The sequence below is a fragment of the Sorex araneus genome, chromosome 3, assembly GCF_027595985.1.
Source record: "Sorex araneus isolate mSorAra2 chromosome 3, mSorAra2.pri, whole genome shotgun sequence".
Taxonomy (NCBI): domain Eukaryota; kingdom Metazoa; phylum Chordata; class Mammalia; order Eulipotyphla; family Soricidae; genus Sorex; species Sorex araneus.
Window position 1 is genome coordinate 191,742,880 of NC_073304.1, and position 16,168 is coordinate 191,759,047.

Genomic DNA, 16,168 nt, shown 5'->3' on the forward strand with positions numbered 1-16,168 from the left:
ACCGTGTCACAGCAAAACTCCCTGAGTAAGAGGGTGGGCTGCTTCCTCGGAGCTTCTGCTCCTGACCCCCCAGGGGTAGTCTTCCCTATTCCTCTAGGGCCAGGCTGGCCCATGGGACTGGCTGACCAGTGAGAGGGAAGCAGGGTTGATGTGTGTCCCGGGGGCAAGCACCCAGCCTGTTGTGAAGAGCCACTGGGATCCTGGGGCCACCTGTCCCATCAGCACCCCTAGTAGATCCTTGACTTGCACAGTACTCTCTGTCCGCCCTTCCCCACCTGCCAGCCACTGCCACCGCACTGCCCTGTATGTCTGCTGCCCCCATTTGCAGTGCCACCAAGTCCCTCCATGCTGCCAACTCGGTTGGACATCTCACCATCTGCTCATGAGTTCTGAACAGCCCTCCCGCTCTTGGAGTTGATTACCCCTCCCTCCTTGAAATGCTCTCAGCTTCAGGAAGTCCACACACACACACACACACACACATATATATATATATACACACATATGCATATATATGTATATATATATATATATTTTTGCCACACCTGGCAATGCTCAGGGGTTACTACTGGCTCTGCACCCAGGAATTATTCCTGTTGGTGCTCGAGGGACCATATGGGATGCTGGGAATTAAACCTGGGTTGGCCACATGCAAGGCAAGCACCCTACCTACTATACTATCATTCCAGCACAAAATAGTTTGCTTTTGTTTTAGTTTTTGTGCCACACCCAGTATGTTCAGGGTTATTCCTGGCTCTGCACTCAGAAATTACTCTTGATGGTTCTCGGGGGACTGTGTGGGGTGCTGGGGATAAAATCCAGGTCAGCTGTGTGTAAGGCAAGCGTTCTACCCACTGTACTATAGCTCCAGTCTATAACATCATGCTTCTGCTCTCTCTGTCTCTGTCTTTGTCTCTCTGTCTCTGTCTCTCTGTCTCTGTCTCTTGCCAGAGCACGAGCCCAGGCCTCCCACACGCTAAGCATGTACTCTCAGCCCTCTGAGATTCCCCCATCCTCCTGGCCCAGGCTCTCTTGGCTCTCACAGGTGACCTCACTCATTCCCACAGATGGAAATACCATCTCTATGCCGATGACTCCCAGGTGTGTCTCACCTCTGGGCTCCAGTTTTGTATATCCACCAGCAGCCTGGCATCACACTCTTCTCAGAGGCTCCCCTCACTTGGTTCTAGTTTCTTTCTCAGCCACACTTGGCAGTGCACAGGGGTTACTCCAGGCTCTGCACTTAGGAATTACTCCTGGTGAGGCTTGAGGGACCATATGGGATGCCGGGAATTGAAGCCAGGTCAGCCACGTAAAAGGTGAGTGCCTTCCCCACTGTACTATTGCTCCAACCCCAAGTTTAGTTTCTTTTTCTGTTTTAAATTTAACTCTGTGGGCTGGAGAGAGATACTACAGTGGATAGGGCGCTTGTCTTGCACAGAGCTGACAGGAGTTCAATCCCTGGCACTCTGAGTACTGTCAGGAGTGATTGCTGAGTGCAGAGCCAGGAGTAACCATCGCTGGGTGTGCCCTCCATTAGAAACTTAACTTTGTTATTTCCCCCTTCCCTTCCCTTTGTGGTTGTGATGCCAGGGGTGGTGCCATAGGTCGAGTTCTTGCACACTGGGCCGCTGTGCTGAAGGTTCAGTCTGTTGGTGGTGGGTTCACATACATGCTGGCAGCACTCACACACACCTGGCTGTGTGTTGCTGCTGAAAATTGCTGGCAGGGCCAGGGATCACAGAGAACAGAACTGTCAGGATCCTGACTGGCACGTGTGGGACACTGAGGATTGAACTCTAAATATTATGCTTGTGAGGCAGGTGTTCTAAGCCAAGGGCTTTGTCGACTTTTCCCACTAGCGACCTCTTTACACCAGAGAAATGCAACACGGGCCAGTGCTGCTAGAAACACTTCAGATTCATTTTGCATTTGATTTCCAATTAATTTCTGGTTTTGGTTGTTATCCCTTCAGAAGGGCTGGAGCGATAGCACAGCAGATAGAACGTTTGCCTTGCACGCAGCCGACCCGGGTTCAATTCCTCCGTCACTCTCAGAGAGCCCGGCAAGCTACCGAGAGTATCCCGCCTGCACGGCAGAGCCTGGCAAGCTCCCCATGAATGTATTCGATATGCCAAAAGCAGCAACAACAAGTCTCACAATGGAGATGTTACTGGTGCCCACTTGAGCAAATCGAGGAATAATGCGATGACAGTCCCTTCAGAAACCTTTTACTGTTGCCACATTTGTGTGATCCCCTCTGCATTCAATGATGTGACCCCAATATGGAGCCCCAACCCACAGTTAAAGGAGTTAGGTCCTAAGCCACCAAGACATTTCTTGGGGCCATGGAATTCAGTGTCTTGCATGACTGAAGGATTTGGGGGACAGGCTCAGAGTGGGTGATCAGTGTTGCCTGAGCTGGTCACAGAGCCCCGGGCATCTTACCCTGAGAGCAGGGAGGGGAGAACATTCTGGAAGGAAGGCTCCTGGTAGATCTTCCTACCTGGCTTCACCAGGGCCAGATTCTGGGTCCTGTTTGCCCCTGCCCTGCTAGGCCTTTGGGTGGGCTCTCTCCGTGCCCCCTTCTGCCCCAGGGTCTCCACATCTCTCCCAGACCCCTGTCCCAGCAGGTTCTTAACACACTTGCAGATGAGCCTGCCTCCACATCGCTGAGCTCCCTGGCCCCCAACACAGGGGACACCCCCTCAGTCTCCGTGCACTGTCAGTGGCGGGTGGATCCCAGTTTGTTGTGGTTTGGGGGTGGGAATTCGCAGCCTCAGCAGGAGAGGGCTGAAGACTTTTCTAGAAGGGAGGGTGTTGGGAGACTTGGAGTCCAGGCTCCCACAGTGCAGGTGCTGGGGCTCCCAAATTGGAGAGGGAGGGGCCAGGGTGACAGCACAGCGGGGAGGACATTTGCCTTGCACTCCACTGGCCTGGGTTGGATCCCCGGCACACCATGTGGTCCCCCAAGCCCCGCCAGGAGTGATTCCTGAATGCAGAGCCAGGAGTCAACCCTGAGCACCATTGGGTGTGACCCTAAAACAAACCAATCAACCAAATTAAGAGGGAATTTGAGTGATAAGAATTTGAGTGACATCGTTCCTGAGCCAAGGAGGGCTTTACTAGGTGACAGTGCTCCAGACTTCCTGCAAATGCTGGTGACCAAAGCTTGGGCCTCCCCCCACCCCCCCCCGCCCCCATGCTAGGGATCAAACTTGGGGCCTCACTCACACCAGTTAAGTCCTCCTCCATCCCCTGCTCAAGAGTCAGTCACTTGGGATGGGGCTGGATGAACAGAGAAAGGGGGCAAAGAAAATAGGTCAAGACCTTGTCCCCTGCAGTCGAGAAGTTTAGTACAGTGGGTAGGGCACTTGCCTTTCATATGGCTGACATGGATCGATCCCTGGCATCCCATATGGTCCCCTGAGCCTGCCAGGAGTGATCCCTAAGTGCAGAGCTGGGAGTAAGTCCTGAGCATGGCTAGGTGTGCCCCCAAAAACAAAAACATTACAGCAACAAAAAAATCCCTTGCCTCTTGAATGTGTCTTAGGTGCCACTAAGGCCTGACAGGTGGCCTTGAACTTTGGAATTGAGCCCCAACTGGGCATCAGATCTGTCAGGTCCTTCTGTGACAACTCTGGGGAAGACAGGGATAGGGTGGGGCCAAATCTAGGTTCTGCTGGCGGTTGGGGCACCATGAGGAAGGAAGGCGCAGCCCCTGTGAGGGTGGTCTTCACCCTTGGGAGCAGCCCCCACGCACCTTGCCTGAGTTTCCAACCCCCACGTCCCAGACACGGAGGCTTGGGGGCTTGGGGCCCTGTCCCAGGCTATCCTGCTGAGCTGTGTGTCCCCTGGGTCTGGGCCCTGCAGGGTGCAGGCAATCACAGCGAGGGGGGGTAGTTCCAGGGAGGGGAGCCCCAGGTTGTTCCAGCAAGCCCCCCTCCCCGCCCAGAACCAGCAGACCTTGTGGCTCAGTTAGCAAGGCTGTGTTCCAGTTGGGCTTGCTGAGGTTTGTGGGCACGGGGGAGGAGCTGCAGCAGATGAAAGCTGTTCCGGGAAGGGCTCACCCACTTCCCAGGACGGCTGAGCCGGGGCTTGTGGCGGGGACCTGGAGGGGGCTCCTGACAGCGAGTGGATGTCCTGAGGACACACTCTCTCCTTGGATGGGCTGGAGCCGGGTCTGCAGAAACATAGCCCACCCCCGCGTGCCCAAGTGGGTCTCATGTGTGGACACACGCACATGGCCGGGGGGGGCCCCCACCCCACCCCCACTTGCTCCAGCCTGGGATGTGGGTGTCTGGGAAGCCCACACACTTCGCACCTGCCTACCCGGTCCCTCTCTTGCCTTCGCCCAGAGATACTGGAAGCTGGGGAGATCCAGCCCTGCCCCCAGATATGGTGACTGACTGTCCTAGGTTGCTGGGGGCTTCCAGTTTTGGCCCTGAAAATCTTGGGGTGGTGGGAGGCCCCGTGTCCAGCCTGCCTGCCTGGCCCAGAGCTCTCCTTCCCTACCAAAGACTGAGGTGGGGGTGCGCGTGCCCCCAAGTGCCTGATTTCACCCCCAGGCCTCAGTGCTGGAAAGAACCAGCTGTGTGCCAGACCCTGGGGGCTGCAGGGAGCACCACTGACATGGGCATGTCACTCAGTAACATGGGTAAGGGTGAGATGCATGGACTGGAGAAAGTCGACAGGGAAGGAGTCAGCTTCTTTGTGACGATGATGACGACGACAACAATGATGATGATGATGATGATGATAATGGTGGTGGTGTTTGGGGGTCACACCCAACGGTGTTCAGGGCTTACTCCTGGCTCTGTGCTCAAGGATCACTCCTGGTGGGCTCAATGGGACTGTATGGAATGTTGGGGTTTGAATCCTGTCAGCCATATGCAAGGCAGATGCCCTATCTGCTGTACTATCACTCTAACCCCCGTTTTAGTACTTTTTAAAGTTTTATTTATGTGTTGATTTATTTGGGGTGTCTGGGGCTACACCCAGCAGTGCTGGGGACTGTTTTCATGGCTGTACTTGGGGGTCGCTCCTGGCAGTGCAGTGAAGACCACGTACAGTGCTGGGGATCGCACTGGGCTCAGCCACCTGCACAGCCTTCACCCCTGCATTATCACTGTGAAAGGGCCCATTTAAGACAGGTGGTTCCGGCCGGGCTGGGACATGGCTCAAAGGGCTGAGCACGTGCTTTGCATGCAGAAGCTCCAGTTTGATTTCTGACACTGTGTGGAACCCTGAGCACCCCTAAACACTGAGCTGGGAGAGCACCCTGGGCACCAGACTAAAGCATTTTCAATCAAGCAGACTTTCCTGGTAGGTCCCGCAGAAAGGACTTGGAAAGGGGACACTGGAGATGGGGACAAGGCCTGCAGTCTCTGGAGAGGGGCTCCAAGCAGAAGGAAGGGTGAGTCAAGGACTCGAGACCGGGCTGTTCTATAAAGAGAAGAGCCGAGGGGGCTAGAGAGGCAGCCGGTGCGGGTGGGCAGGCCTCTGGGCCCTGCTGAGACTCGTGGCTCCTAGCTGTGGAGCCCCACACCCGCACTGAGGGTCACTGCAGAGTGAGCAGGGGTGAGGAGCGAGGGGCTCAGGACCACTCAGGAGACTCGTGTTGTCCCCAGGGGGAGATGGTGTGACTTAGGGGGAGCACTGGTGCGAGAGGCAGATGGAGTCCAGCTCGGATTGCAGCGGCTGACAGACTGACAGGGTATGGGGGAGAGATGATACATAAGGCTCTGAGCTCCTTGTCCTGAGCGGACACAACCAAAGAGCCGCCATCCCCTGAGATGGAGCTTTAAGGCAGAAGGCTTTGCTGGGTGTGAGGGGAGCAACGGCTTAGCTTTGAATGCCTTGTGTTGGACGGATGCGGATATGGAGGAGGTAGGGGACATGCACTGAAGTGTTTGTACCCATTTCTTTTTCTTTTTTCATCACAGCACTATTTTTATTTTAATTTTTCATTAGTGAATCACCGTGAGGTACAGTTCAGTTACAAACTTATGAACTTTCATGTTTGCATTTTAGTCATACAGTGATCGTTTTGTTTGTACCCATTTCACAGGTGCAAAGAGTGAGGCTCACACAGGCTAGGGAACATTTATGTTCAGTTGAGAATCTGGGGGCCAGAGAGATAGTACAATGGTCAGGCAATTTCCTTTGCATGTGGCCTACCTGGGTTCCATCCCTGGCACCCCATATGGTCCCCCGAGCCCACCAGGAGTGATTGCAGAGCCAGGAGGACACTCTGAGCAATGCTGATTGTGTCCCCAAACCAAAAAGCAAAACAGGAATCAAGGTACTGGTGGGGATAGAGAGATAGTACAGGAGTTGAGGCACTTGCTTTTGGATCAGATCACCCCGATTTGATCCCCAGCACTCCATCTGATCCCTGGGCACAGAGCCAGCAGTAAGCCCTGAGCACTACCAGGGTAACCCCCAAGTCAATAAACAAAGAAATGCACCGAGGGCTGGAGGGCTGGCAGGCACGGCCCTCTGGCTTCAAGGCCTGTAGTCTCCCACTGCCCTGGGCAGGAAACAGCTGTCCTGCCCACATCTGTCCATGGGGACAGCTTGATCCTGGCTTCTTTGCCCAGGGCTGGGCCTGGGCTGGCTTGGGGGACGCCCACCAGGAAGCAGCCTGTGCCTGGGTGCGGCACAGAGGGACAGCGCCAAGTGGCCGGAGGCGCCAGTAGCCCTGTAAGTGCAGCTGGCCTGGCCCGAGGCTGTTATCCGACCAGCAGAGTCATTGGGTTAGCATCGATTGGCTTCCCGGGAACATCTGGCCAGGCTGGGGCAGGGGAGGGGTGAGCTCGCCTGTGCAGGGTGGGGGTGCAGCTGCAGAACTGGAAGATGGACTCTCAGGCTCCTCAGTCTCCAGAGCCCCAGAGATCCCCCCAAAACTCCCCAGGACTGGGGGGGCTCAGTCCTCTGCTTCTCCTGCATGGGTGTAGGGAGAGGAGGAGCTGGTGCTGGCTGATGGCTCTCAGGTACGGGGAGGCCTGAGATCTTGGGGTGGGCTCTGTCCTGCCCTCGCTGAGCCTGCGGACCCCCTGTTTCCACCCCCAGCCCCCGCCATGCAGTGTTGATCACCTAGTTTCAGTCAGTTGGGCGAGGTCCTACCTTTGTGCGGGGTCAGCAGTGTCCCCAGACACGCCTGCCCAGTACTTTTATTTTAGGGGCCAGAGTGATAGCACAGCAGGTAGGGTATTTGCTGTGCATGCGGCTGACCCAGGTTCAATCCCAGAATTCTCTGTGGTCCCTCAAGCACTGCCAGGAGTCATCCCTAAGTGCAGAGCCAGGAGTAACCCCTGAGCATTGCCAGTGTGCCTCCCCGCCCCCCCCAAAAACTCCAACTTTTAAATTTTAGTAAAAGAGCTGGGATTTATAAAGCTATTGATGTTGGATTTAGGCATATCCTGTTTCAACACCAATCCCACTACTGGTGCCAACTTCCCTCTTCCAGCTCCCCACGCTCGGTCCCCACCTTACTTGCCACCTTGACAGGCACATTTCAAAGTTCAGTGCTTGCAGCTTAGATCTCATGTTTCAGTGCTGTTGGGTTTGGGCTTTGGATCTAAACTATTCGACTCTCCCACATCATCAAACCAAACAAGGTTGTGCATGTAACCAAAGCACAACCCTTGTTACCCCATTACTTCCCTTTCTCATCTCCTTCCTTTCCCCTTGATTTCTTTTCCTTTCTTTTTTCTCCTTCCTTCCTTCCTTCCTTCCTTCCTTCCTTCCTTCCTTCCTTCCTTCCTTCCTTCCTTCCTTCCTTCCTTCCTTTCTTTCCTCTTTCTTTTTTGGGGAGCTCATCTGGCTGTGCTCAGGAATTATTCCTGGCTCTGCACTCAGGAATTATTCCTGGTAGTTCTTGGGGGACCATATGGGATGCTGGGCTCGGACCCGGATCTGCTGTGTGCAAAGCAAACACCCTCCCTGCTCTACCACTGGTTCAGCCCCACCCACCTTGATTTCTTTCCTTCTCTGCCAGATACTTTCTGAGCATCTCACAGGAATAATGGGGAGGGGAAGGGAGAAAGGGAGAGAATAAGGGAGAGATAGAGACAGAGAGATAGAGACAGAGAGAGATAAAGACAGGCAGAGAGAGAGAGAGAGAGAGAGAGAGAGAGAGAGAGAGAGAGAGAGAGAGAGAAAGACAGAGAGAACAGGTTACAGTTTTACACATCCTTCACCAACCCTGGTTCAGACCCTGGCTCCGCCTTTTGTCCCTTGAGCATGGCCCCAGTGACTTCTGAGCACAGAGCCAGGAGCAGCCCCTGAAGACCAGCACTGTGGTATTTTACTTGGTGCCTTGCCCCCCTCTCCGCCACCAAATTTTAAAGCCTGGTGCTTGAGCCAGGCTGTAGCTCAGTAGTGGAATTCTTGCCTTGCATTTTGAGACTCTGGGTTTGATTTCTGGCACTGCTCTTCCACCCCCACCCCCACATACACACAAAAAAAACCCCCAAACCTGGCACTCACTCAGGGCCCATCCTCCCTGGAGAGCTGCCGGCGGAAGCGGCAGGCTCCTGCCACCACTCTGCCCATCCAGCCTGGGCCTGGAGCAGGGGTCCTGTCTGTGCTGACCCCATGGAGCCTCTCTGGCCTCCCTCCCCACCAGTGAGCTCCTTATGCAGCCACCTTGGCAGGCCTGGCTGTTCGGAAGCTGGTGGGCGGGGAGTAAGATAGACACACGGTGCCTTAGCACGTACTGTTCCCTCTACCTGGCACACCCATCCCAGCCATCTCATGAGGCTCCCCCTGGAGACCTGAGATTTATAAGCACATCTGACCTGGGCACGGTCTGCTTACGCTCTGGCCTCTCCTTAGCCCTTGCCCAGCGGCGGGGAGGTTTAGGTGTGGCAGGACAAGGACACTAGGACAGCACCCCTCTCCTTTGCCGCCCCTCCTCTCTGCTGGCAGAGGGCTTCGTGGAGGAGGTGTCTGCTATGACCTCTGTGGACATGCCCCATTCTCTTGCAGGCCCCAGCTCCCTGCGACACACACTCCCGACCCGTGGGCCCAGTGGATGGGCATGAAGGAAGCGTGAACGTGGCTGCAAAGCCTGTGCGAGCTCAGACATGTGGAGGCTGGGGCTGGGAGCAGCACTCTGGCTGTGTGCTCCTGGTCCCGGGTGGCGAGGAGAGCGAGAGGGAGGCTGGGGTGGGGGGGGGACAGGGCGCCTCTTTAGCACAGCTCCCTGCTCTCAGCACAGCTCCCCAGCCGGGAGGAGCCGAGGGGAAGGGGGTTCACAGCTCCGCCACGGAAACTCAGTCCCTGCTAATTTGCCATCTTAAAATGCACAGCAAAGACACCAGCCTCATTGTTAGTGCATTAATCAGCAAATCACCCAGTGGCCAGCATCCCCCCAAAACCCACAAAGGGGGCCCAGGAGGAGCCCAGAGGCTGCAGTGCCAGCCTCCCAGGGCAGGGGCTGATCCAGGGCTGAGACCCCCCACTTGCTTAGACAGGGTGTACCAGAAGTGGTTAGGGTGTGGGGTGGGGTGGGGGTGGCCCGGGCCCTGGAGATGGGGCAGCTTCTGGGCAGGAGACGAGAAGCCCACTGAGACCCGTCCCAGCAGGAGGGGGAGTCTGGGCTAATGCTAGGGCAGCTTTGGCCCCTGGCATCTGTGAGGCAACTCGAGGCCCCTGCTGGAGTCCCTGCCTCCCTGGGGCCCTTCTAAGGGGAAGGGCAGGTGGCCCCTGCTCTTGGGCACCCCCAGACTCCTCCTAAGTGCATCCACAGGCTGAGAGCTAAGTCCTAGATTCCATGCCGTTTGCTTTGGCCCCCGAGTGGGGGTATTTGCCTGGTTTCTCCTGACGGTTTCTTTGGGGATCATTTCCCCAAGTCCCATTTCCAAGGCCTTCGGGATGCGGAGCCACAATTGCAAGCAGAAGGGGTATCTTCCCCCATGCCAGGGCTGGAGGGTGTGTGCAGGAGAACCATCCCCAGCTCCTTCCCACACGGGCAGCTGTGGGGCTCAGAGGAAGGAGCCGAAGTGCTCTGTAAACTCCTTCAGCTACATGAGTGTCAAGGGGATTTCCCCCCAGCCAACCCCGATCAGCCGCCCCACCTCTCCTCCTCCCCTCTTTCCTGGGCCCTTGCAGCACCCCCTCCCTCCCCCCAGATCCTGAGTGGCACTGCTCTTGTCGCCAGAGAGTTGGAGGAGGCCTTAGGGTGCTGCTGGATAGGGGTGAGCGCCCCAGCTGGGAAAGGTGAAGGGAGCCGGGATGGGTGGACCCCCTCCCACTCTGGCTACTGGGGGCGTCAGGGCAGAGGACAAGCTCCTGAGACTGAGCTGCTGTCCCCTGCGGTGGGGTGGGGGCAGGTGAGACCCCAGTCTCCACTGGGAAGAGGTCATTTCCTCCTACTCGTGTCATGCAGTGGGAAACTGAGGCTGAGGAAGCCACAGCCTGGAACCTGGCCCCCGTGCCGCGGAGGCACCGCAGGGGCGGCAGAGAGTGGCCCGACCCAGAAAGAGTCCTCACAGCTGCACCACCCGCCACCACTGCCGAGGTCATAATTGCTCTGAAATCGCAACCGAACCCAATTATGCAAAAACCAAATTATGTGCAATGATTTTTATGTGTTGGAAACGTTCGGTCGAAGCTGGGTGATTATAGGGGGACGGGAAGCAGCTGCCACTCTCTGGGAACCCATAACTCCCAACAGCTGGGGGCTGTCACTTATTTATGACGCTGGTGCTGCCCCGATTGTGGGGGGCCGTGGCAGCCGTGGCCCCACTTGGCTGGCTGCCTGGGCCAGTGCAGGCCTAGGATTGGGGCCTGCCTGAGAGCCCGAATCCTAACCACTAGACGACCAGGGAACTTTGGAGCCCACTTGAGGGTGACTGGGAGGCCGGCTCTCTCCTGCACTTGCTGGCACAGCCCAAGGCAGGAGTCAGTCAGGCGGCCCCGGGGCTCTGGCTCTCCCCAGAGGCCGAGGGGACAAGGAAGGAGGCCAGTCTCTTCAGGGACACGCTGGCGGCCTGGGCCTGCGGGTGGGAGTCTGCATGCCTGAAGTCTGTCTCCGCCCCAGCCACGAGCCTGCCGCCCTGCCTAGGACAGCTGCGACCCTAGGAAAAGGCAGGTAATGACGACCGTCCATAATGAGGTGGCTCAATAATGAGCATGGGGCTATTATCCGACCACAGGCTGGACACATCCGAAAATAAATTATTTTAAGGATCCATTTAACGAATGCCTAATTAATGCCCAATTAGAGGAAGCTACAGAGGAAATACTCCGGACAGTCAGGAGGCAAGGCCGCGTTTGCAATCCCAGTCTGAGAGCAGAGTGGGGTGGGGAGCAGGGAGGGGGCTGGAAGGAAGACGGAAATGGGAGGGCGCCTTGGCCTGGCAGCCCGGTCGCCTCTCCCCTGCTTCGCACTCGTGAGTCCCCTCGGCATGTCTCACGGCTCTGTGAGGTCAGCAGATCTCTGGAGAGGCAGGGGTGTGGCCTGGAGGACGCCGAGGGCCTGTAAGTGAGACGTCTGCTGAGATGAACTTGGGTGTCACGCATGCACGACTCCCTTATTACGGGGAATCTTTTAAATAAAGAGACACCTCAGGACTCCATGTGAGATTCAATTCTCTTTGGTAGAACAAGAGTTGGAAGCAGCGTTTGTTCACGTAGAGAATGGCAAGTAAGTCGGTCTTGCTGGGACCAGAACATGAGGCTGCTGCTCCGTCTAGGGGTTCTGAACCTCACCCCAAGGGGAGGGGAAGGGGATGGAGTTGGAGGCGGCAGGTGTGACAGCTGCGAGGTGGAAGCAAGGCACATGGGGGCAATCAGAGCCTTCACCCAAACTCACATCCAGTAATCAAGTCAGATGGCGGGGGCAGTGGTATGAGGCCCAGATGGGGGCCTGGCTTGGGCTCGAACTCTGCCCTTTTTGCAGGAGGATCACACCCAGTGGTGCTCAGGGGTTATTCCTGGCTCTGTACTCAGGGATCACTCCTGGCAGTGCTCAGAGGACCATAAAGGTGCCAGGAATTGAATCCCAGTCAGCCCTATGCAAGGCAAAACACTACCTGCGGTATTATCTCTCTGGCCTGAACCCTGCCTTCTTTCCATTGAAGCCAGACCCTCAGGGTGCCACTATCTCAGACCACTGAGCACAGTCAAGACAGGACAGAGGGGCCAGAGGGAGAGTACAGTGGGTAGGGCACTTGTCTTGCACTCAGCTGATCCAATTCAATCCCTGGCACCCCATACAGTCCTCTGAGCCTACCAGGAGTGAGCCCTGAGAACAGCCAGGTGTGGCCCCCAAACAAACAAAAAAAACAAGGTCCCGGGGCTGGAGCAATGGTACAGCGGATGGGACGTTTGCCTTGCATGTGGCCGACCCGGGTTCGATTCCCAGCATCCCATATGGTCCCCCGAGCACCGCCGGGAGTATTTCCTGAATAGTGCATGAGCCAGGAGTAACCTGTGTGCATTGCTGGGTGTGACCCAAAAAGCAAAAAAAAAAAAAAAAAAACCAAAACCAGGGCCCCAGGCCCTCTCTGCCCACTGTCTGTCTCCAGCCCTGACCTGACCGTGCCCTCTCCCCGCAGGGTGCTGTGCGGACCTGCTGCTGCTGCTGCTGCTGGCCGGGGAGCTGCCCCTGGGCGGCAGCTGCCCACGGGACTGCGTGTGCTACCCGGCCCCCATGACGGTGAGCTGCCAGGCGCACAACTTCGCAGCCATCCCCGAGGGCATCCCGGAGGACAGCGAGCGCATCTTCCTGCAGAACAACCGCATCACCTTCCTGCAGCAGGGCCACTTCAGCCCTGCCATGGTCACGCTGTGGATCTACTCCAACAACATCACCTTCATCGACCCCAGCACCTTCGAGGGCTTCGTGCACCTGGAGGAGCTGGACCTGGGCGACAACCGGCAGCTGCGGACGCTAGCGCCCGAGACCTTCCAGGGCCTGGTGAAGCTGCACGCCCTCTACCTCTACAAGTGCGGGCTCAGCGCGCTGCCGGCCGGCATCTTCGGGGGCCTGCACAGCCTGCAGTACCTCTACCTGCAGGAGAACCACATTGAGTACCTGCAGGAGGACATCTTCGTGGACCTGGTCAACCTCAGCCACTTGTTCCTGCACGGGAACAAGCTGTGGAGCCTGGGCCAGGACACCTTCCGGGGCCTGGTCAACCTGGACCGGCTATTGCTGCATGAGAACCGGCTGCAGTGGGTGCACCCCAAGGCTTTCCACGACCTTCACCGCCTCACCACCCTCTTCCTCTTCAACAACAGCCTGGCCGAGCTGCAGGGCGACTGCCTGGCCCCGCTGGGGGCCCTGGAGTTCCTGCGCCTCAACGGCAACGCGTGGGACTGCGGCTGCCGCGCGCGCTCGCTGTGGGACTGGCTGCGGCGCTTCCGCGGCTCCAGCTCCGCCGTGCCCTGCGCGACCCCCGAGCTGCGGCAGGGCCAGGACCTGAAGCTGCTGCAGCCGGAGGACTTCCGGAACTGCACCGGGCCGGCCTCCCCGCACCAGATCAAGTCGCACACGCTCACCACCACTGACAGGGCGGCCCGCAAGGAGCACCACCCGCCGCGCGGCGCCGCCCGGGACAAGGGCCACCCGCACGGCCCCAGGAAGCAGGGCAAGAACTGCACCAGCCACCGCAACCGCAACCAGATCTCCAAGGCGGGCGCCGGCAAGCAGGCCCACGAGCTGCAGGATTACGCCCCCGACTACCAGCACAAATTCAGCTTTGACATGATGCCCACGGCCCGCCCCAAGAGGAAGGGCAAGTGTGCCCGCAGGACCCCCATCCGCGCCCCCAGCGGGGTGCAGCAGGCCTCCTCGGGCCGCTCCCTGGAGGCCACTCTCCTGGTCTGGATACTGGGCCTGGCGGTGACTCTTCGCTGACCACACCCCCCCAGGGCGCCAACACCCAGCACTGCCACACGTCCACCAAGGAACAGAATTTCTTTTCTTTTTTTAACAAGTGGAGGATCCACTGGGTTTCAGGCAGCAGCTGGTAGAGGCTGTGGCTGCTATGTGGGCCCTGCCCGGAGGATTATAAACCCAAAGTGTACAGTTCCGGAAGGGACAGGATGTGGGCCTCACACCCAGCCGGCCCAGCCAGACCCTGCTGAGCACCCACGGACAGCAGCGAGCCGGCAAGGAGGCCCAAGGCAGGCAGAGGGAATCCTTCACGTGCAATGACAGGACTGTGCCCCCGGGAGCTGGGCTCTGGGGGATCCTGGTCCTTTGGCGAGGTCTGCAGGGCCCCTGCTGTTCCCGGAGGATGCAGGACTGGGAGGGGAACGGACCGAGAGGCTGGGCCAAGTAGCTCTCTGGGTGCAAAGGAGCTGGCGCATTTGGGCTCTCGCTGGAGGCCACTCGGTCACCTGCCCTGAAACCAACCACGTGTCACCTGCAGTCCCTCCCTCAGGGGTGAGGCCTCTCATTCCTGATGTCTCAGGCAACCCTGGCCGACCCAGGCCCTGAACGCTGGGCTCCGAGAACCAGTTACCAAAGGAAAGGTCGTCAGAGGCTGAAATTGAGAGCTTCCCGTGGAATGAAGTTCTCCCAGAAGGTGCAGTTTTATAACTATGTCCACTTATATATACATATATATACACACACTCACAGATGCACAGACCCCTCCCCACACCCTTACCAAATTATATGTCTTCTCATGTTCATAAACTATATGGAAAACTATATCTGCGGAGCTAAGGATTGTACTGGTGATTTCTAGGGAGAAGAGAGATAGAGGAGTTGGGTTCAGAATCCAAACATGGTCCCCATGGAACCTGGGCTGGCCAAGGGGGACACTGGGGAAGGGTCAGGGAGGAGGAGAGAAGGAGGCAGTGGGAATCACTTCAGGGGACCAATGTTCTTAGATGTTTAGATCATCACTGGTTTTTATATGCAACACGAACCCATCAGCTGCCCCTGGCATTCCCTGGCCCGGTGAGATCACAGCTTTTGGTGTCAGGGTGAGGGCAAGAAGCCGCTCGTTGGTGTTTGGCAGCCAGACCAGGTAGATGGCCTGGCAGGGAGAAGCAGATGAGACTGCTGGTCTCAGGGGCCGGCGGGCATGCAGCAGCATTCACAGTGTTAGTCCCCTCACCTGTGCCGTGGTCCTCAGCCTGGCATGTCGCCAGCAATGGTCTGGCCAGGCTAGGGAGACTCTGAATATGAGCCCAGGCCTTCAGCACAGCTCTGCTGCTGACTTCCTCCTTAGGAGTCTTGGGGGAGACCCCAGCCAAGGCCCTGAGTTGGGTGGCGAGTGGGAAAGCAACCAGTGGCCTTAGCAGGAGGGAAAGAATGAGTGCGCATTAAGAGCCATCTCAGATACCTCTGCATCCCCCAGGGCCCTCCTGAAGATGCCAGGGGTAAGCAGAGGGCCCGGTGCAGGGGCCAGGCCTGGGATGGAGGTGTCCAGACAGGGTCAAGATCAGCGGCCCTGCTGTCTAGGACTCGGGAGGGCTCCATCTCCTTTGCACTTTGCACGGACCTGAATGCCCCACCGGAGAGAGGCGTGCAAGGAGCAAGAAATGCTGAATCCAATTAAGAGAGAAACATAATAATAATAAAAACTCTTGGACAAGAACCTGCTTTCTCGTTTCCTTGCCCCGCATTCCTGAAGGGGTGGCAGATCCCAGGCTCTGGTGGGGGTGGGCGAGGCTGGCTGGGCACAGCTCTGAGAACACAGCAGATTTGTTGGCAGGAGGAAGCTGTATGGGACCAGGGCAGGGTGACTCACTGCAACTCGCGTGCCTGTGCGCGCCCGCGCCCGCACACTTGGTCTCCGTCCTGCGTTTCTTCCCTCACCCTCGCACATGACTCACTTCCATGCTCTGGCTGCACCGGGGTCGGTGCCGTCACTGCAGGGCCGTCTCTGCCGGCTCGTTTCCGACCTGCTGGCCTAGGGGCTGGGAGGGAAATGCCAGCTCTGGGGAATCAGAGGGGTTTCAAGAGGCCAGGGTCCACCCAGCTGCACCTTCCTCTGGCTTCAGAGAAAGGAAGCAAGCAGAAAACATGCTTTGCCTGTGGGAACTCCAGGTTTGGTCCTCGAGCACCGCATGGAACCCCGAACCTCCCAAATAAACAATACCCAAAAAAGGAGCACGTCCCCAGATGGAAGCTAGAAGGCTGTGCTCTTCAGCCTAGATGAACAAGCCTTCTCTCACGTAAGACTGCAAGGGACTG

General features: G+C 57.4%; 1 protein-coding gene across 1 annotated transcript in view; it reads left to right on the forward strand.

The window, feature by feature from the left end:
* The window catches only part of RTN4RL1 (reticulon 4 receptor like 1), an 87,637-nt gene extending 72,068 nt beyond the window's left edge, over positions 1-15,569 (forward strand). The window contains exon 2 of the mRNA XM_055132593.1: positions 12,570-15,569. Within this exon, the coding sequence (XP_054988568.1) occupies positions 12,570-13,873 (1,304 nt within the window). The 3' untranslated portion in view covers positions 13,874-15,569. The remainder of the gene's footprint in view (positions 1-12,569) is intronic.
* Positions 15,570-16,168: the final 599 nt, after the last annotated feature.